This window comes from Amphiura filiformis, chromosome 14 (assembly GCF_039555335.1).
Source record: "Amphiura filiformis chromosome 14, Afil_fr2py, whole genome shotgun sequence".
Lineage (NCBI taxonomy): Eukaryota > Metazoa > Echinodermata > Ophiuroidea > Amphilepidida > Amphiuridae > Amphiura > Amphiura filiformis.
In genome coordinates, this window is record NC_092641.1 from 48,743,250 (window position 1) to 48,766,688 (window position 23,439).

General features: G+C 37.5%; 1 protein-coding gene across 2 annotated transcripts in view; it reads right to left on the reverse strand.

The window, feature by feature from the left end:
- Window positions 1-23,439, reverse strand: part of LOC140170227 (alkaline phosphatase-like) — a 43,572-nt gene that overhangs the window by 7,642 nt on the left and 12,491 nt on the right. Inside the window, exons 5-10 of one of the 2 annotated variants that reach the window (XM_072193562.1) lie at window positions 22,297-22,466; window positions 21,524-21,725; window positions 13,128-13,268; window positions 12,638-12,829; window positions 11,864-12,001; window positions 10,180-11,022 (exon numbers count right to left, since the gene is read on the reverse strand). In XM_072193562.1, the coding sequence (XP_072049663.1) occupies window positions 10,802-11,022; window positions 11,864-12,001; window positions 12,638-12,829; window positions 13,128-13,268; window positions 21,524-21,725; window positions 22,297-22,466 (1,064 nt within the window). In that variant the 3' untranslated portion in view covers window positions 10,180-10,801. Of the gene's footprint in view, window positions 1-10,179; window positions 11,023-11,863; window positions 12,002-12,637; window positions 12,830-13,127; window positions 13,269-21,523; window positions 21,726-22,296; window positions 22,467-23,439 lie in introns of those variants that run through there. The other variant, XM_072193561.1, reaches the window with a different exon arrangement.

Below are 23,439 nucleotides of genomic sequence, written 5' to 3' on the forward strand. Positions count from 1 at the left end.
TTAGCTTTAAGAGCTGCTTGAATGTCCTCTCGGGCTTGAATACTCCAATATGCAGCGTCTTCAGTTGGGATTTCATCTTAAGGCAAAAGAATGGGGGAGACGTTGGAATCAAGTCGCGAAGTTCTGTAGTTTGATTATAGCATAAACCCCAGTTTCTTTTTGCTGTGCTTGTTTAGGGATCAAATCAAAACTCGGGCGGTTTCTGACGGTTTTAAAAGTCTGGGGGGAAAGTATACAGTAATTAGGTCAGTCGTCACACCCTGATTCACATGGCTGGTTGATAGCATCCAGTCGCCCGCGCAAGTAATACAATAAATTGAGTGATTTCAAGTGATCTCTATACAATTGTAATACAATAGGAATAATTGATTTTCCCTCCCAGGAGTTCTTCTCAATCAATGTAGATGTAATCATTCTGGAAACTCATACATTCTTGAATATTCATATAACAATGATCTCTGACAACCGGGCGGAACCAGCGGTTTGATTTAATCCCTATTAATTGAATATACTTGCTGTTTTAATATTTAATTTAATAACGTCCGTCGTCAGCTTTAAGAGCTGCTCGAAAGTCCTTTGTGGCTTGCGTACGCCAATATGCGTCTTCAATAATTTTAATTGTCATCTCAAAGCAAATGAATGGGATGAAGTTGGATTCGTGTCAACCTGCATGTTGCTATGTACTTTATGCTTTTTAATATTTAGGCCTAATTGTGTAAGTTATTAATGTCTTATGTATTCATTAGTATTCATTGCATTTTATTTGTTTTTTATTGCAAAGCGCAATGCGCTATTGGGGGAGAACTTGTAGCACCGTTTGCACAGTATTTTGTGGGACATATCGAATTGCATTCTGAATACGAGGAATGCTCTTATGATATCAAATAATTTTGATTTTTTTGAAATTCGCAATGTAATACACATTTTATGGCAAATGATTAAAAATTGATATTTTTGATATCTAACAGTACTCGAAGTAAACTTAATAAATCTGATGATTTATACTTAAAAAGTGTATGTAGGTGGGATGAAAAGCCGAAGATCAATTGAAAATTTTGACCTTTCGTATTGAAGATATGGATTTTTTCCCAAAAAAAAAAAAAAAAAATTAGGTCTTTTGGGGAAAAAAATCCATATCTTCAATATGAAAGGTCAAAATTTTCAATTGATCGTCGGTTTTTCCTCCCACCTACATACACTTTAAGAACATATCATTAGATTTATAAAATTTACTTCGAGGACTGATATATATCAAAATGTGAAAAATATCAAACTTTAATAATTTGTCATAAAATTTGTATTATTTCGTGAATTTCAAAAACTGAAAATTATTTGATATCAGAAAGACATTCTTCGTATTCAGAATGCAATTCGATATGTCTGATGTGCTCTCATGTGCTCTCATGTCCCACAATAAATACTGTCCAAACGTTCATACGGTTACCCACCCCTTAATGAGCTAATTAATATTCATAACACGAAAAGGGCCTTATTATTACAACCTGTGTTTGGTTAGCAGAATGGATAGCAACGTTTGCACAGTGATTTTGTGGGACCTGAGAGAACAACAGAAATTTAGATTTTTTGAAATTCGTGATATAATACAAATTTCATGGCAAATTACTAAAACTTTAGATAATATTTTTGATATTTAACAGACCTTTAATATAAATCTAATAGTATGTACGTAAAGTGTTTGCAGTTGGGAGAAAAAGCCGTCCGTCTTTTGAACATTTTGACCTTTAAAGCAATATATTGGGTAGACATGTCTTTCAGGGGTGAATTTCAAATGGTATAGCCAAATACAGACTTACCAATATCGCAGGTTTTGTGCATACGCCCTGTAGGACAGTATGCCCATCGAGTTTTAGGATCTGTAGTGTAACACCAAGGTCCATTGGGCTCTCCGTCTGGATTACGACAATAGTTGTGTTCGCCAAGACCTGTGTCCGGGTAGTTTTCTGGTGTACGGTCGTGTTGGTGGGGTTCTTGTACTGTCCAGGATTGACATTCTATGCCACGTTTGGTATGATTAACTGCACCTCTATAGTCACTCCCAAGTGGATCAATTTCATTGTAGCATTCTGTCCAGTGGGGTGCTAGATATGGAAAATGGCAAAGTAAAATTACTTTGGCCTTCAATAAAAGAAATAAACAGACAATGGACAAGAGTAGCGTTCTGATGATTTGTGCAAAAACATACAAAACAAACATACAAACAACCAAACAAAAGTAAATAGAAATTAAATAATAGAATAGGACATAGAATAATAGAGCAATAATTTTTAGACCATCCACTAGACGTGGGGAGGGGCACTTCAATTTGAAATGGATATAGGTGTAGGGCTGGCACTTTCGCACTAAGGGGCATTCGGTGAGAGCAAAATGTAAAAAATATGGGGTCATTGGGTGAGAGCATGATTTTGGCATTCGGTGAGAGCAAATGTAAAAAATATGCGGTCATTGGGTGAGAACATGACCTTTTTTTTGATGGAATTTTTGGGTGAGAGCCGAAATAGCGCAACAGCAACCTCGAAAATCTAATTTCTAGTTCTAAATGGCTTCAAATTTCTTTGTTTTTTTAAAATAAGTGACAAAATCAGTGATAAATGCAAGTTGCTGTTAAAATTTAACAAGTAAGGGTCTTTGGGTGACAGATCAAATGAAAAATAAGGGTCTTCGGGTGACAGAACATGTGTTCGTAAAAAAAATGGGGTCTTTGGGTGACAGAGACGCTGAAAAGGGGTCTTAACAGCCCTACATACGCGTCACCTCCAAAGTTGGAGTGCCCCCCCTGGCAGCAGCACCTACTCACTTTTTGAGCGATTTCAATAATATTAACAGTTTCAGAATACGCAGGAGATCGTCGTGTATCAAATAAGCTGGTTCACTAGGGAAACTGAATCATCACGATTGTATAGCCCACCCCTTATAATGTAGATCTCTTCCTAATGGCGCTACTGCATATAGCGTGCGTGAAGTCAATGAGCCCTAAGGGTACTTACTGTTTTGTGTACAGCGTAGAGGGCCAGTATGATTCGCTTTATCATAAATAATTAAGTACTTAAAGAAGCCAAGGATGCTTTGGTGTAAACATTGTTATGCAATGAATGACTGAAGAGATTTCGAATAAGAAAACAAATGTGATTCATTAAAACATACATTTTTAAACGATTGCTTTGAAACCAAGATGGCGTGGCCTGATCGGTTGAACGGTAGACTGAGATTAAAACCTGATGATGGGATCGAATCCTAGGTGATTTTACTCGTTTCTTTCTTTTTCTTTCTTTTCTTTCTTTCTTTCTTTCTTTCTTTCTTTCTTTCTTTCTTCCCTCATTTTCATTTTCTTTTCCATGCTTTCTTTCTTTCTTTCTTTCTTTCTTTCTTTCTTTCTTTCTTTCTTTCTTTCTTTCTTTCTTTCTTTCTTTCTTTCTTTCTTTCTTTCTTTCTTTCTTTCTTTCTTTCTTTCTTTCTTTCTTTCTTTCTTTCTTTCTTTCTTTCTTTCTTTCTTTCTTAGACCCATTAACCCATTTATTAACCTAAATTGATAATAGTACAGGTTACTCCGAATGATTGTATAGAAATGTATTGATAATCTAACTGTCAAAACAAGTTCATAAATTTGATTAATGATCTCGAATAATTGTTTACAAAATTACAGGTTACTCTATATGAATGCATAAAAATCTCCTTACTGTCAAAACAGGATTATCTGATTAATAATCTCGAATAATTGTTTGTAAAATGCCAAAATGACAAGTAAACTATAAATTGGTTCGCTTCAATTTAAATTCTAGACGTTGACTCAAAGTCATTACCATGGTTGAAAGCAGATTCTATGCTTTCAGTAAACAAGTCTAGTAAAGTTGAGTCGCGACTAGACTCCATTTTCATTGCGCCAATAGGTACAATCACCCAGCCGTAACACGCTTTGATTATTAAGGGTAGACTAGGTATTGTTTTTTAAAAAAATCGATTTTCATTATCTAAATCAATATATTATTAAAAAATAACACTTTGATGTTTTGCAAAAGTTCATTCTACAAATCAAATACTGTAAAAACTTACTTGATTTATTGTTATTATTGAATTATGCACGTTTTACAAAAGTGTTGTGTTTTCAGCCCTCTTTGCAACATAACTCAAGAACCACGGGCCTTTAAAAGTATATTTATGATATTTGAGTTCTTCTACACACTCGCTATGAAATGATCAATGCAATTGTTGCCAAAGCTCACTACCATTTGCAAGATGCTGTGAACTACCAAATCGCAGCAATTTAAAATAGTTGATAACCTTAATATATTTGTTCCCTTTTTTGCAATGTAGATTTAATTCAATGCTCGGTTGATGTAAATACAAACCACATATTTACAAATTACACTACTGCAAATTAAACTAGATAATGTTTCAGACACTGAAATAGTATACAAGAGAGTATGCAAAACAAGTAGAAGCAAGTTTAACAAGTTAATTTGTAAGGCGTGCATATCTGCCTAAAACCGATCACATTTTGAGGTTAATAACTGCGCATCAGTTGTTTTGAGGGTATTGTGAAATATCTAAACATTGTGCTTTGGAACCGAGGAATATCCTTGTGCTGCATCTCCGCCAAATATGGCAAATTTAACATGATACTTAAATGTTGGTGCTGTTGAAATGGCTCCGTATAATAGCCAATGTGTAAGATAGAGACCGTCCGCACGTCCGAGACACGAGACGGGCTACTTTGTCTTCGGACGTTGTAATATATATATATTTTCATTGTTATTTATAAGGACCCTTTGGAAATAAGTCGCTGACTTTAAGGGATATCCTTGGCATATTATCGTGTCAATTTTATGTTTTAATTTGTATTTTATAATAATTATGTTTTTGTATATGTTCTGTGCAATATGTTATTTGACTCTTACGATGATATGCTTAATAAACTCAAATCAAATCAGACGCGCTATTTTCCTAACCAGCCTGTCCGGCAGACGCCCTGCAACCTTGCCACTATAACTAGTGGTGGCGTACCAAACATCGAAATATCAGGACAAACTTGACAAATGTGTTGGTATTTATCTTTCCGTTGGCCTTTTAGGCGATAATTCTTCTTTTTTCGGCCCATTTTATTATTAAATTTCGCGCAGCCACGTCCCCGTAAAGTCATTTGGTTGCAAGCCAGCTGGACGATCTTGTAAATATTTTGTCCAACCTTTGTGAAATTTTTCCTACCTTGGTTATCAAAACATCGAAAAGTGGACTTGCGTATTGGGTGTCAAAAGAAATTTCATGCACTTCTTGGGATCATAATAAAGCCTATGTATACTCTTCACATTCATTTCGACACAATTCGATAACCAATAATAATTTTACACTACCGTTGCCGTCTCTGTTCTGATTTAGCAATGGTTTGGAGTGGGAACTTTTAGACATGGGGCATAAGACGTGGATCCGGATAGAGGTCCTAAACGTTAGCCTATCATCCATGGCTCAAAAAAGAAAATCCGTTAATCCCTGGACAATTATATAATGTTGCCCACCAATGTGCTTAATCATTTAAGTTCAGTAACAGATAGTCCAAGACAGAACCTGAAGTTGATATTAATAGTGGGGAGAAAATCTTACCTGCTTCAGCGAGTTGGATGTAGCCCACACACAACATCAGTAGAACTCCGCATACTATCCAGAGGATAGACTTCATGTTGCCAACTGTATTCGGTACGTCCCACCTACGTGACTGATACGCTTAGGTGATCCAACGCCGATAAAACTCGTTTATCGCCCAGGAAAAGTACGGGGGTACTCGTATTGTGTCATTATTGGTGCTACAAAATAGTGATTTTGTGATGATTTAGCGGTGTATATTAGACTGGGTATTAGACACAGGATATCCTAACCACATTACAGTGTTGGTAAGAAAGGTCACCGTTGTTTATGGCATGTAGAACTGTATTCATTTTTAAGCAAAGTTGAACACTGATGGCGCTATTAATCTTAAATCTTGTTTGCACCTTTACATGGGATATACATAGTCTATGAATACATGGACATTGTATGTATAATGGCTTCATAAAAATGAGTAACATAATAGCAAGGAAATTTTCTAACTATTTTCTATCATTAAAGGAAAGGAATAATTCATATTATTGGGCTAAATTAGATTAAAAATAAATATAAATAGCGCCCTCAATTTTCACACAAATATACAGTTCATAGAATAAAAGTTACCATAAAAAGGCAGTAATATTTGATTAAGAAAATCTATGTTAAAAATAGCTAATAAATAAATGTGTATAGTAGTGTTATAGCTGTTGTTATTGTGAAGGTCTAGAATTGAAAATTATGTAAAGTTTTGTTAGAAACATTAATAAACGACCAGATCAAACAATAGTCCATACTGCGACAAGCGCAATCCTCGTCACTTAAGGCGAACAAAGTATGTACGAGGCCGGATCAATCCTGACTAACGCCAAGGTCCCCGTTCCTAATTATTCTCTTGTCTGAAAACTTCCTGGACGGGATTCAACATTAGAAGTGACGGTATGTGCCTGTCGATAGGCCCCTTTTTTGCAGTCGAATGTACCTGATGACCCCTTGTAAAAATGTCATACCTGATGGCCCCCTTTTTAGGTGCGGCTACCCAATGACCCCCTTTTTTTCTGACATTGCATCATCAAAATGACACAAAATAATGCGGAAACTTTCAAATTTATTATTCAAGCAAATTTGTACGGTAAACTTGGGAAATTTGGAGCAAGAAATAGAATTTTGCTCCATTTTTTTTAAATTTTCTATCCGATGACCCCCTTTTTGAAATTTGATACTCAATGACCCCCTTTAAAAATATTATACCCAATGAGCTCCTTTTACATTTATATTGTACCCAATGGCCCCTACCCCACCCTTTTTTTTTTTAACGACGCGACCTTTTGTACCGATTGGCCTCTACTTCATGAAGCCGGTTTGGCACATACCCGTCACGTCTAAAGTTCAGTCCCCCGGTGAAAACTCTCGGTCCTGTTGATATGAAGGTACCGCAGAGAAGATATCTTTCTTTCCCAGAATCCTTTGCAATATAATACATCACCTCATTTCAGCAAATGATGCTCCCATTACTTTGTACAGGTTTCCTTTGTTTTCATAGACTGGCTGAATAAGGGTCGCTGGTCACGAATTAAACATATTTTGCAAGATCTGAGTGTGCTCTGTTTACCGAGGTATATTTTGACGACCCGCAGCACAGAATATTGAAATTGAATAAATGCATTATGGGAAGTATAAGATAACTTCTCTGAAGGTACCGCGTACGGATCATTAGGCCTATATTGCCATTTTTCATGCCTTGTTGTACTCCATTGTTTCGCGCAGTTTAAGTAGAGGTCATAAGTTAGAAATCTGCGTCACACTTTTGTTGTCTAATGCATTTATCCAGGGCCCGTAGACCTGATCTATCTCAAGTGAAGAGATACATTAATTTTTTTTTATGATATATACGTTCTCTACTACTGAGAGGTAACAAGCTATATGTAATGGCAATAAACTTACAGGTAAATAAAATTAATCTCAGACGAGAATCTTCCTATGGTTTGGATATTCATAATATTTACTTCCATAAGAGCATGCCAATGTGATGTGTTTTTAAACTTCAGGATATTTCTTCATTAATATTACTATATCTAACCCCATCGCTCGATGCTAGCCTTTTGAATATGCTTCTTGCGTGGAGTGTGTAAATATATGTGTTACAGTCTGCCGCCTGGACAACCAATTCTTTAGAAATGCTTAGTCGCGCTAAAAGTCGATCGATACATGTAAAAATCAGCACAATTCAGAGATACACCTTTTTGCTATGAAATTAATTTTCTCGGTCAAATATAAAGCAATATTTTTTTTTTTTTTTTTTTCATTGTCAGTTAAGAACTTGGTGCTTGGATATACATTTTTTTTAAAAATTTTTGTGTTAAAATTAAGCATCAAATTGTGTCTTTTAGTGTGATATTTTTGATTTTTATAGGCCTTGAATTCGCCTGCGAGCTTTTTACGGAATTCATGTTTTAGCGTCTCAAACTAACATAGTTTGCTAAAGAAAGATATTTCCCACCTCTGTAAAGGACATCGTGTGGGTCTATATGTTATAGTTTTGTCAGAATTTCCGTTTTTGTTTTACCCTTTTTCCATTCAGTCTCCGAAAATGTCAAACTAAGTAAAAGTAGGCAATGGTGAGTACTTTTATCTCGAGAGCAACCAGCAGAAATAGTCGATATTTCCTTTGTTGTTATCCAGGTCAATTTTTCATTGAAAGCAAATTGCCCGACCAGCGATTAAATCCCCAATTGGGTGTTCTGGTTAAACATGATCAGTAGGAGCGCTATAGGTCTGGGAATTTCTTTGCTATATTGAAGTTCTGGCAACACTATAGCCATGCCGGTATTCCTATTAAACCCAGGGATATCGATCCACAATGCTAGTACTAGCCTTTAGATTTCACGTGTTGATTTAGAAATTTTATCAGCCGACAGTGAAAGATGGTGAAATCAAAACGGAAATTCTGACAAAACTATGATATATAGCTCACGGTGATGTGCTTTAGAAAGTTGGGGAAAATCCTTCATTAGCGAACTATATTACTTTGAAAAGCTAAAAGGTTGATCAAAGAAAAAGCTCGCGGGCCGAGCTGAAGCCTATAAAAATCGAATATCTTACACTAAATGACTGAATTTCAGGCCTAAGTTTAACACCAGGATAAAAAAAAAAATCAGTATCAAGCATTATAGTTTTTCCAGCCATTTACTGAAAAAATGAAAATGATTGCTTTTCATTTGGCTGAGAAAAAAAATTTTACACTGAAAAGGTGTAACTCAAAATTTTGCTCATTTCAACACCAATTTCGATCGTTTGTATTGCCTCATTAAATGACTGAGTGAGCCTTGCAGAACAAAAAGAATCGGTTGTGCAGGTAGCTGACTGGGTAGGTGTAAAGCATGCACGAAAAACTAACATCGTTACACGTCTGCTGATCCCAACAGGTGCCAGCAGGGCTACGACACTCAAGAATTTGCATAGCAAAATGACCCGTCTCCTCCGCAGCCAATTTGGTTTCCATCGAAATCATGCTGGCCACGGAGGAGACTACCTCCTTGTGTTTGTTCATTTGCGTATGGAGAGCCATTCTTGGAGTCTATAATGACTTAGGCTACGCTTTCAGCTAGAGTCCGACGCTGCATTGTAGGCCCTATACCTTTTCTGTGAAATCGCTATAGAGCCAACCGGGAACACGTTGAGTGAACTCACCGGATTGCTATTCCAAGTACTTTGATAATACAGATAATATGTATTAATGGGTTCCGGTTGAGGCGATTACATTGAAAAACCTAATTATTATTATTCATAACAGTTACGTAATCAATCGATAGTGCGGACACTTTTCATTTGCAAACTACCAAAGTTCGTGATCTTTTAGCGTTGGAAAAGAAATCACGTGAATAGAGTGCCCTCTCATGAATATCTACTCTGGTGCTAGTATGAAGTTTCATTTGATATTCTAAATACCATTCTGAACCAAGCACATGTACCTCAAATCCAACCTGCTACCACTTGTTAAACATAGTCCAAAGGTCCCTTAAACGTACTATAATAGTCTTATAACATATTATAATATCCCCTCCCCTGGGAATCTCGATCGTGTAATGAGTCAGACAATACAAACTGTAATTCAGTTGTTTTCGTAACATGTGATGACATTGAAAGAATGGTGTCCCAACAGACTGCTTCATGTCCCGTTACCTAGCTCTAAGACTTAGCATACTGCAGTTACTGTCCGTTTGCCTATACACAATACACAGAGCTCTCACAATTGACGCGTGACCTCTACAAGTAGTGTATGTTAGAAGTATAGGCAATTGCCTAGTTAACGTCACTGTGTGAAAAATAACCGGCCAATATTTAAAGTATTCTCTGAAATACTAGAAAATATAGTTTTATAACATGTCCTAAATTTTTAGCTAATTTAGGTGTTTGGAAATATTCGCACTTTGGTGTTTTAGTGTATGTTATAGGTAATAGGACATTGCCTAGTTAACGTCATATGTTGTGAGCTCCTTATCATGAGTTTATTGGAAATTATGTCCACGTATGTAAAACATGGCTGACTCGGTAGGCCACTGGTTAAATAAAAGTTCTGACAAACAGGAATTGGTTTGGTGGTGAATTTATTTCTTCATACTGGTGCAAATAACATAAAATTAATTTAAGGTAAGATCTGGTAAAGTAATATAAACTCCGGAGAACAGAAATGATAAAACAACCAGAGCCAAAGCTCCGTGTTACAACCCGTTGAAGCGTCTGTGGTATGTGAAGCACGCGCTACAGATTTTATCGGAATTTCGCCAGTATCAGCCCACACAAATCCTGAGCTGTGATTGGTCGAGATTGCATTTCTATTGTTCCTAATGAATGACTCGGAATGATTCGGCAATAGCCGTTTATGAAAGGAATCGAAATCCGAAATCGTGAATTTCCCAACAAGAATGTCTTACAAAAAGGTAAGACGCCCGCATCAACATTCTGCACTGTTACACGTATCCGGGGACATTAATGGTTACTGTAATTTTTGCCTATTGTAAGTAACATTTAATCCAAGCCTTTTGATAACCTTATTACCTACCTATTCTATTTTTTGTGAAAAAAATTTATAACAGCCACCTGAACAAAGAAAAAAAACCAATCCTACCATTTTCCTATCAATTACATAATTTTATACTCAATTTTTAATTTATTATTTCATCAAAAAAGACGCAAAGACTGTTCGATTTTATTACTGTTTTCGGTTCTTCCTTCCTTGTGGAGTACGGGAGCAGTCGCCTTCGTACTCTCCCAGACATGCAGCCATACGAGCAACATGAGCTACGTAGGTCTGCTCATGAGTACGATGGAACATATGCGCCATGGGACCAGCAGCGTAGACTGGTACATCTTGACCACCGTTGTTGCTATAAGTCTTGGGCACGCTCGCAGATTGGACGAAGTCTGGATGAGCTGTTAAGAAAATTTTAAAGAACAAAATATTAATGATAGATGATGTGTGCAATGTAGACTTTGTTAAGTAAGTCCTATACACCTAATTATGACATTTTATGACTAGTTTAAGAAACAATTTAAGGTAAAATGAAGGAGTTCTCCTCATCACATGTTTCATCATGTTCAATATGGCGTTAATTGTAGCCTATGGAAGCTTATGGAGAACGGGAAATGGAGTCAATAACACTTCCATGACGAGGGATCTTCGTCTTAAACAAATGCATTTTCCTAATAACCCATCATATCCAGCCTCTGAGTTTGAACAAGGCAGGTGAAATCAATAATCCGATATTCGAATGCATACCCATGTAATCATGGTAACTGTGCATTGCGGTTTAGATAAAAAAACCGGAAAAATGTATATCATGGCGATATTCATTCACTCATCACAGTAAGACCGATTATGGGCATAAACCAGGTATGGCCATATTTGTTCGGACAGGAGGGCCACAATGGTAAGTTCAGACAGTTTGACGGTTCCCATACAACTTTTTTAATTGTAAGTCTATATACATTAAGAAATCGCGTCGAGGGCCGCATTTAATTCGACATCGTGGAAGGTCCCCGGGAGGTTCGCACGTGGCCCGTGGAATGCAAGTTGGTCACCATGAATCATTAACTGTACTACGACCCATTAAGACTATTGTGCACATTGATGGTGCAACTGACCTTTGTTTTCATCTGTGGAGGGTCCCCGGGAGGTTCGCACGTGGCCCGTGGAATGCAGGTTGGTCACCATGAATCATTAACTATACTACGAGCAATTAAGACTATTGTGCACATTGATGGTGCAACTGACCTGTGTTTTCATCGGTAAGATTCCTTCTGGTTCCATTCAATGTCAAACTTTCCGCCTCCAATATTCCACCAGGTCCTGTGCTATACTGCAGGGTAGTAAACGGTAGGGAGTCAGCTCCGTTCTCGAAATCGCTAAGACCTATTATGTATACACGATTAATTATTAGAGATATGGTAAATCAAATTGTGGGGTAGGCTTTTACGACGGGAGTTCATAACAATTAGTAGTGGCAGTTTAGAACTGTCAAACATTTCTAAACTTGGCGAATCCGCTAAGGAGAAAGGACATTTTCCTTTACATTTTCTTAAATTATTTTGTATTATTTTTGAACTTTGCATTTAAATCTTTAGAATTTGCTAGCTACTTTAGGAAGGAAATAAGAGTAACAGACCATTCCTCATGGAACTAAATTCCACTTAGGTCCATTTCACTAAACATCATTCGTAACTTACGACGAGTCGTAAGTTCCATTTCACGAATGGTACCCTTCGTCAGTAATAGGGTCACTACAGTGACCCTTCGTAAAGCTACGTCTAGTATTTGGTATTCGTAACTTTACGAATGGTTACTTGAGTTCCGAAGGGTTAAAAGTTTAGTGAAATGGACCCCAGATGTAACTTAATACCCGGTCTAACTCTTTTGTGCATATGGACCCTAGAGTTTTGATTTTGCATGGTATGTTTAATAAAGTACATTATAATTATGTAAAAACAGAATTTTGAAAAATATTGCGGGCGTCTTCTTCAGCAAATGTTATAATATGGCTTTAATTACCAAGTATTGGGTTGTCCCTGGAACTGTATCCAGTATAGGCCAAAGCTTGCGCATACGTAGAAGTCACGATGACAAGAGTATCTCTCAGATCAACCATCTCCATTACCAGATCCACGGCGGCGTCAAACGCCAAAGTCTCGAATAAAGCCTTCTGCGCTTTCCCATAATGATGAGCATCATCGATTTGGCCACCTAGGTAAACAATAATCAATATATCCATTGTTTCTTGCTGAGCTTTAATTAACGTTAATAATAATAATAATAAGAAGAAGAAGAAGAAGAAGAAGAAGAAGAAGAAGAAGAAGAAGAAGAAGAAGAAGAAGAAGAAGAAGAAGAAGAAGAAGAAGAAGAAGAAGAAGAAGAAGAAGAAGAAGAAGAAGAAGAAGAGAAGAAGAAGAAGAAGAAGAAGGAGAAGAAGAAGAAGATGAGGAAAAGAAGAAGAAGAAGAAGTATATACTACAATAACAAGTCTAACATATAAAGGAATTACCTCCAACAAACAGGAAATATCCCTCGTCGTTCTTTTGCAATATTTGAAGAGCTTTTCTTGTCATCTCCAATAGAGTAGGTTCCAATGCACCATCCATTCCACGGTCACTTTCATACAACATTCCTCCAGGTTGGAACAGACCTGTACGAACGAGAGAAACCACGGATTTATATAGCATGATGCAGTCATGTCTACAGTAGAATTCATCTCGACCTTTGCAGGACTTAAACCCCATTAAAGCTATTAAACCAAGATAACACTCATTGAAACAGCTCAACTGATTAAATCGGATCTTCTCTGGTTGTGCACATGTGTCTGTTTTACATGTGCGATATCGCAATAAAGCTGGTATTATAGTTTCAGTTGGGTAACCGATTATAAAGGAAACGCAAGGAAACAATGGTATGTGGACCTTTGTTCACGAAATGAGACAATGGCCTGCTTTTTGTTAACCAGCATTCTTGAAAATGAGCAACATAATGATTGTTGACTTAACACGGTTTGGAAATAATTTCTTCATATTTTTGGTGTTATCTGTCGTTTACATATCCTTCCTAAAACATAAACACAAACACCTAAATTAGCTAAAAATTGAGGACATGTTACAAAACTATATTTTCTAGAATTTCATAGAATAGTTTAAATGTAGCTTGTACCGTTTTTTTTTTGGCATCCTTCAGAACGGAGCGGTCCGTTACCAATATAGCTCAATATTTTCGGTCAAATCTCCATTCAATTAACAAGGGGAGTTGGCTAGCTATGAGCTAGCTATGCTTTGCCCTCACTCATATTCTACGAAAGTGCGACTATTTCTGAACATCTAACCTAGCTGTAATTTTAGGTCATGTTAGAGAAATATATTTGCTAGAAGTTTGGAGAATAGTTTAAATATTGGCCGGTTATTTTTCACACAGTGATGTTAACTAAGCAAATGCAATATACTTCTAACATACACTATTTGTAAAGGTCGCGCGTCAATGGTGAGAGCACTGTGTATTGTGTATAGGAAAACGGACAGTAACTGCAGTATGGGGCGCTTGTACGGCGGGAGGTCATTGCCTCCTGTAGTATATGGAGAAAATACAATCACCTGTTACGAATACCGCACCGTGTTGATATAGACGAATCCAACGAGCCAAGTCATGGTCAGGATTTGGTCGGCCATCTTTGGTTTCCCGCTAGCACCAACCTGGTGTTTTGAGCGTTTGATTGTGCAAATAAAGCCGCCTAACACCTAGAGAAGATGAAGATGAGGAGGGTTAATAGAATAATATATACAATAGAGGTAATCCTGTCACATCTACTCATACATAGTCCTTTGTTCATCCATTTGTACATCTATGAATAGATGCGACGGGATTACCTGCGGAATTCTCTCTATTGTATTATTCTATTAACCCTCTTCGACCTTATCTAGGTGTAAGGCGGCTTTTATTTGCACAACTGTTGGAAAAGTATTGTGTTGTAAACTTAAATCATTCTTTTGTCTACCTGTGTTTTCGCGGAAGGTGTAAAACGGGTGATGGAATGCAGTTTAAAATGTCCGCCAAGTTCGAATCATTTCACATTTTGGATGCATTGTAGCCGACGGGGACCCAACTAAAGGCTGCTAGTCAGGTGTAGGAATGCGTGTATTTGGATTCGTCTATATATAGCAGGTGACATTTGATGAATACCGCACATCGTCTTCACTAGGTAAATAATTATTTTGTATAGGCAGTGAAACGAACCGGTCTATAATGCTCCAGCAGCTCCCGAGAGTCTCAAAATAACTCCGCGCGGTAACCGATTTGTATTGGTATCTCATTGGCTAAAAACACCGGCTAAAAACTAATCGCTACAGCTTAGCGATCATGTTATTAATTTAGCTGTTTTAGTTGTCCTTCAAAATATCCATGCAAGATTGGTTATTCTATTGTTGAATGTCGGACAATAAAGCTCTATGATAAGGATAATGAACTGAGTGCAATGCATTAGTCAAGATAATCGCACGCGCCGTGGAGTTATTGCATTTAGCTCGAGAGCCGATAGGCTCGAGAGCTAAATGCAATAACTCCATGGCAAGTGCGATTATCTTGACGAATGCATTTGCACAAATACATTATCCGTCATATATTTTGAGTGTATTAAAACAATAGGCAATATTAACTGCTGCATTCATTATATTACTTCGAATATTAGGGAAAATATCTTAAATTTTAAAAACACCGTCAGGACATTGACCAGGTTAACTGGTCAAGAAAATCAATCACTGTATAAGTTAGCTATCAATGGTATCGATTGGGCCATACGTCATACTTTAGTAACTTATTCACGCATGGTTTGTAACCAATTGACTTTATGTTATGATCATTTAATATCGTGGTTTCGAACACAGAGAGAAGCAGTTGACCTGGAAACAATCGATTTTGACGTCCCACTACATGTAGCACTACGGTGAATGGAGATGAGAGAATAAACTTATATGTCAATATCAACTGGACTTTATAGTTCTACAATTTGAACTTTAAAATCTACTAATATTGTTAAAACACACGACAGTGGAATTTTCCAATTTGTTCAGTATTATAAAGCATGATCATGATATTATATATACTAGTGTATGTTTCCCGGGCGTTGTCTTAGATATAGGCGTACATGTAATTCATTTGTAAAATGCTGAATATTTTGTAATGGTGTCATCTTGTATATTATACAAGATGACACCATTACAAAAACAGGTGGACCATAATTATACAATGTATAATTATGGTCCACCTGTTTTTAGCCCTTTTTAATTAATAGGAGCTCGATTATTCTCATTTGATGTTTGATTTTTTTGAGGTCATTAATCATAATTTATGGCAATGATAGTTGCAAAATAGAACAGTTTGTAACCTATGATTTACAAAGTGCGCATGAAAACATACCATACCCTATAACTATTTTAACACCACAGAATGTATATTCGTACTTTTTTGGTGGTATATATATCGAACATAGTTATATAAGTTATATAGTAATGTGAAAGTAGTATTTCTAGTATTTGAGCGTGCACGTATTATCTAAAATCTATTATTTAGCGTGCGGGTTTTAGATAATGTATTGTTTAGCGTGCAGGTTTATATAAACCTGCACGCGAAGTAGTTCACGAAAATAATGCACGGGAGAAGAATACATAACGATGAATAGAAACGGGCAGTTATATAAAAAAAAAGTACTTTCTAGAGTTTGATGCTTCAAAATGGTACATTTTCTCTCATTATATGACATTTTTGTTGTAATAGTACCAAAATTCATACGCACGGCTTCGGATTTTAGTAAATATTCGCCCTATCATATTGTAACTTTCAGCTTCGAGGGCGCACTGTCATTTTAAGGTGTTTACGGTTCAGTGCGTTAAAACAAGAAAAGTCTCAGGTCAACCTATGTTGAATTTTTGATCATTTGGCATCTAAATCACATAGTTTCACCTGATATTAGTGGCATTGAACTGTGAGAGTTCTGAATATGAGAAAATTCCACCCGAAATTAGGCATTTTCCCATTGAAACCCGTGTAATACACAATTAGTGGTATTTAACCTATAGAAACACTGAATTCTATGGATCTGATATTCGTCATGGAGACTTTTCTAGCTATTTTTTGCTTACATTTCTCAATATTTAACTGTATTTGCCCTGGCAAGAAAACGTGCATCTTCTTCGACTACTAAGGTATGTTTTAGAACCCGTTGAGGTAGTAACGGGTGGCAGGGGACTTGTGGCATTAGTATTGGGTTTACGGCTGGTTTATGTGATTTCAGGGCTTCTAAATTCAACAACCTTCGCTTGCCTGCGTATACATATAGAAAGCTTAATGGTGATGAAAAATCAATGTTGATGATCATATAGACATGCCACTTTGTTAAATAGACACACATGCACATTTTGTTGGTGATAAATGCCCTAAACATTGTACATAGGCATATACGTGTAAATACAGTATAGGCCTACAATCCCCGAAATATGTCCTTGAAACGCTTTAGGCATCTTGAATAAAATCAAAAGTGTATATTTAATGTGGATAAAAATGTTGAATATTTGGAATTAGAAGAAAGCTGGGCCATCAATTAACACTTTTCCCTTCCCCACCCCCCATCATTCAATGTTGCGACACTTTGGAGACACGCTGAACACATTTGCACGTTTCAACATTGCACGGGGGAGTGGGGGGACTTATTTTCCCCTAAAGACGCTTTAATGTTTCAAGACATATTTCGGGGATTGTAGGCTAGGCATTTTGCTTAAGCTTTAAGGCGCATGTAAGGCCTATAGTCACGTGTAAAATAAAACCTAGTCTTTGTGTACACGTTGTCTATGGGCCTCTACAGCATCATGTATGGCCTCACTCTATCCTAACTCAAGCCGGAACCCTAACTTGATTTATAACTCTATTTTAAACCCATATCTAATCCTCGGACCTTGCCGTATCTCTATCCCTATCCACGAGCCTAGCCCTATAAAAACCCTATTCCTAATGCGAACCTGACCCTAATCAACAATTCTAACACTAATCAGCAAGCCTAAATCGGAACACTAACCCTAAATCAATCTTAATCTGATCTGATCGTGCTAGGACAGGCTACAGATACGAATCTCCAGGTATATGTTGAAGCAAAAACAGCGAAACAGTCATCATACAGGGTGTCCGAAAATCATTGATATTTTACTCGTCATGCTGTTTTCCAGAAATTTTCTTGTTAAAACATTCATGGCATTTTAGGGACCGATCGTTATTTACGGCAGGGGGGGGGGAATGGGTGTTTTGGCAAAAATATCGACAACAAATTTCGTGTTCCCCCCTCGCGTCCGCTCAAAATTTTCACGTTCCCCTTGTTTTCCCAATTTTCTCCATTTAAAATTTAACAATCCCCCTCCTGGTTCAACTAAAAATTTCAGGTTCCCCCTCAAGACCAAAAAAAAAAATTCGTGTTCCCCCTAAATTTACCCATTCCCCCCCCCTGCCATAAATAACGATCGCTCCCTAATTGGATTGATATGAATTGTATGGCACAACCACGCTACTGTGCTATAGGCCTATGCTAGCTGGTGTGTTTACTATTGATATGATAAAATCTCAAATCCTTGAATATATGTCGTTATTTTTTGCTAGTGAACAAGACTTTTGAAAGGCTTGCACTTGAATATATGTGTTGAAACAATCTGATAACCTTTGCTCTGCGTATTGAATTTCCTGCTTGCGTCTTGAAAACATAAACTGGCATGAAAATGTGCATGAGTTAAAAACGTGAAAAGGGTAATGAGCATACGCAGATTGCAGCAGAGCATGCATATATGCGTAGTGGAAAAGAAAGGTTATGAATCTATCGTACAGGTGGTAGTCTTAGGTACAAGTACAGGTGGTGTGTTATACTTTGACTGGAGTGCTCAGCCTTTTATCTCGAAACTATTCAACCACGGAGGAACAAAGATATAGGGATGGTGACGCTGTGTATTTATTCAGTAAGCTTTGGGGTCAAATTGGTGCACAATGAATCAAGCGGAATCGCGTATCCTTTTGAGTGAAAATTCAACGTATTTAGCCAAAATCAACATGAGTCATCATCACAGAGAAATATTTTCTAAAGGTATTGAACTAACACTTCAACTATTTGGCACTTCACAATGTGACAGTAAAAGAAAGAAAAATGCAAGTGTTTGTCGTCTGCGGCACATTTGATTTGGTTTTCGTGTGGTCTTCGCAATATATAAATATCAATCTCTTGCATACCCAACGCTTGACCGTCATGGTCAACCGTGTCTTTCACGCAAATTTGTGTTCAGACGTAATAGTTGCGTTCGTGTCAGCGTCGATGACCCGGAATTGTAAATGGGGTCATCCATAACAAACTTCGGAAAACTTCCATTTGAAAAGGTCTATTATAATGAAAGACAAAGATAAAGAGAATTTATCGCGTCTGACGTCATCTGTCAATCAAACTCGAGCACGGTTTGTTTACACCTTTCGACATGCAAACCATCTCAAAAGTTAGGTCTTTATAGTAGGAAACTTTCTTTGGTGAAGGCACCATGTCCACAATGCCTAGAAAAGCTGCTTTTTGCCTTGTAAAAGTACGGACTTTTTCGCCATTTGCTGCTATTCCTTTTCTCCGATCAGCACCAGATAGATCGGTCTTCCTTTTACGCGCTGATTAACCTGTGTAAACCAATCAAGGATCGTAATTGACAGTGACATCAGACGCGATAAATTCTTTTTATCTCGGTCTTTAATTATAGAAGCCATGCGCGAACGATCGGATGAGAACGATATGCCAGAAGGGGTCGCTTACAGAAGGTCGCTACGGACCACTTTGACCCAGGACACACCAAAAACATTAACATCAGGACGCAGTTCTATACAGGCGCGAACCTAGGCTATCATAGTCGATATTTGGTCTTTTTTATTATTTATTTTTCACTTTATTTTGTGTGATCTCTATATTATTTTATCTTATTTATTTTTTATTATCTTAGCAATACTATAGTCAAGTATTAATCAATGCTTCATGTACATTGTTATTTTCAATTCATTCAACTTGGATCTATCTATATCACTGCCGGATACCACTGTCTGCTTTATGAAATCACCTATGCACCACTATAGCGCTCTCAATTAAAGTACACCATTAATTTCCCCACAAGAGAGGGCTCCCTTTAATGTTACTGTTAAATATCAGTATCGCTCTCTGTCCACAAAACACTCCCAATCCAGTGACCGCTCCCCCTCCCCCGAAAAATATTGACGACCCGGGAGCGAACTCAAATCTTACAGTAACATGAAGAGAGCCCTCTCTTTATAAGTATCATATCATTTTAGCTCGCTTCGTAGCGATCAAAAGGTGTTTTTGGGATTCGCTTCGTAGCGTCGATCAGGTACCTGTTTTGCCCGGCGTACCTGTTTTGCCCGGCGCAGTGTGTGATGATCAGGTTCAGGTTAGGGTTAGGATTAGGATTAGGATTAGGGTTAGGGTTAGGGGTAGGGTTAGGGTTAGGGTTTTTCATTGGTAATATACTAGTATAAATTAGGGTTTATAAGTAGACGGCTTTCTAGCACAACCACTTGTAGCATAGTGTGTAGTGCCTCGACTATGGATCAATAGGTTGCTGGTTCGAACCCCGGTCGATCCTTGGTAGAATTTTAAATCGAACTTGTTTCGTTTCTTTTTATTAAGTAAGAGGAAATAATAGTAACCTAAGTAACTCTAACGCAACGCAACGCTAGTAAGCATTTCGTAAGGTGTGAAGAGTCACGCTTCGTAGCGCTTGTTAGGTACCCGTCGGATATCGTGAAAGTGTGACAAGAGGCTGAGTTCTTTGAGTATAGAGAATTTGCGAAACGCAATAGTTGGAGCCCTCTTGATAACTACACTGAGTATTTAAGCAAGAACCCCACCCACCAAACCCCACTTCTATCAGATTCACCCCCCCCCCGCCCCCCAAAAAGAAAGAATTAACAATCGGACTACAGAGTTATCTAACGCGAACCATATTCAGCCTGTAGACTTTATATTGATCGCAGCCGAGATCAGCTCCCCGAGTTCGTTCTTTGCCAAGGTAGCTCAATGTTTCCACGATAAGCATTCACGCCTTAACGATTGAGATAACGGCTAAGAAACAACTTTATGAGCCAAACTGGTCTTATCGTCTGTGTCATAGTTCAATAACCCCCATTCATTAATCAAAGATCAGGTTGTAGAGAAGGGTTTTTTGAACCAACACATTATAATGTCACTAGATGAATGTGTAAAACATATAGAGGATTAAAAAAAGGTGTCTTGGCATATTGGAATGTTTTAGAGTGAATATCTTTGCAAATAGCATAATAACTTACAGACCAAAAATTGAACCAGTGCTCGCATTGTTTGGCCAATTATGCGAACGGCTGAGCTGATCAAAAACTTTGGACGTTGCATGGACACACGAGTTAGTAAGAAATAAAATAGCTTTTACCACATTACACTAACAGAGCGCATTCCTCGATCTGCTTGATCATCATTGTTGATGTGATCATTTATTAAATTTTCTAACAAAACTTTATAATTATGTTCAATTCTAGACCTGGACAATACCAACAGCTATCACACTAATATATACATTTTTAGCTACTTTTAACATTGTAAAGATTTTTGTAAAGATGAAAATACGAGTTAAGATAAATAGCGACATCGGTGTTTACTTTTTCTTAAAAATGACGAAGTTTTACATGCCATCAAACAACCATTTAGATTTGTTCGACAGCCAATCGACAACAAAGACCTGATTGCATATGACTCAATAAGGTTAATGTTTCGTTTAGGGTTATGATTAGGTTTAGGGTTTGATTTGTCGAACTACTGTAGAGTAAAACAAACGCATGCCTGTCAACCAGAGCACTTACCGAGAAGATAGTCTGTAGTTTCGGAGTCTACATCGTTAAAATCTGGTAAATTCCAGACGTATTCTGCGTCATCATTACGCTGAGCTCTCGCCCACTCCCTGATAAGGTTACGACCATCAGTCCTCTGACCAAACACATCCGGGTATTCTGGATCAGCAGTGTTTTCTGGTAAGAAGTCTTGCCGTCCACCGGTTAGAACAACCTGTTTGAATTAAACAGATGTATAAATAGTTATAAATAGGATAACAATCATAACATGCATAAGGAGGGAAATGATTTTGAATGGATTCTACTGAAATGATTGTGTGGATAACAACAAATCTTCAAATACTATTTTAACGTATTGTATTATTGTGTAGGCCTATATGTTGGGGTTTAGGGGTCTCGATTCCCTCGACCTCGTTCCTTTAGCCGTAATAGGTGAATCCCAATTTTTCACCCGACTGTGTGCATTCCCCCCCCCCCCCCAATTTACCAGCAATAGTGGATGGGGAAGGGTGGTCTGCGCACGCCACTGGCCGCAAAGTCTACCCTGTTTTTGTGCTTTTTCGGATGGCGTGACAGGCCCGAAGAGCAACATTTGCCCGGTTTTAGCCATTTAACTCAAACACTTCGTTTTCGGCGTTTTTGCCCTCCCGATAAAAATCATGCAATGGGGATGGAAATAACACCTCAAGCCATGGGATCTCCTTTATAGACCCACACCATGCTTGTGTGTCAGCTTTATTTGTCTACATATTTAGTACAAACACCACTAGGGCACACTCCAATACCTGCATGTCAGCCGCACGTTCCAAGAATTGTGCTGCTAGGTCCATACACCCATCTGCATCTACTAGGTCAGCATCATTTCGCAATCTACGATTAGCAGAATGTGCATACAAAGCAGATGGTGGACCTCCGCCTGCAAGACTGTCTGTAGTCACAATGCCAGTGGATCTTCCTGCAGGAGTATAATTACGTATAATTTAAAGGAGTATTTCGTGATAAAAATCTCAACTTTTTTTGAGAAAAGTGGGGGATGAGGTTGTGGATCACGAAATGCCCTTTTAATTGGTTTCATCTTTTTTACTATAATTATTGCATTTGGATTTGTGGTCCGTCTATAACACCGAATATCACAAAGCAAAATATTTAAAAAACAGTGCTCAACATAAAAAGGTTTAATTATTAGTATAATGATATACACAGTGTGCAGTATTTGGTGGTGACAGAGCACTTGTGTTGTTGAATTGTAGGTATATGAAATGTACAGTAGAACAAATAATAACTCGAGACGATCAAATTCCATTTTGTGATATAGAAATAATATTTGAAATGTACATGTACGTAATGGCCAGCATATAACTGTGTATAATGCATTACTTATGACATAATCATATATATATATAATCATAACAAAATGGCTGAAATCATAATTGCCATATATGAAAAAATAACCTTATAATACAACATGGCCTCCCCCGAAAAAAGTCATCCTAAGGCGCCACATCGAATTTAGTCCTATAGAAGTACCGGTGCCAGGTTAGGCACCGATGACTCTTAACATCACTCCCTGGAGTCAAGCATAATAATTAACAACGAATGCACTGATGTTCAGGGTATGATCAAAACAGGTGCCATCGGTACCTCTTCGGACACCGATAGCGCTATAGGACAAAAAGATGTTGTGCCTAACTATACGCCACTGCCTGCATGGGAGTACTCGGTCGGTCCACATAGCCTATTTGAATAAGCCAAATCGGCATTAGAAGTTTGCAATGCATTGTGGGACAGTTTTTGCATTTTTAGGACACTTTGTCCTTTGACCTTTCACGAAAATTGTTTTTTGTACATACAAAATATAATAAAAAAAGTTTTACTTGAATAAAAACAAATCCAAAAAATATATTTATTATATAAATTAATTATTTAAA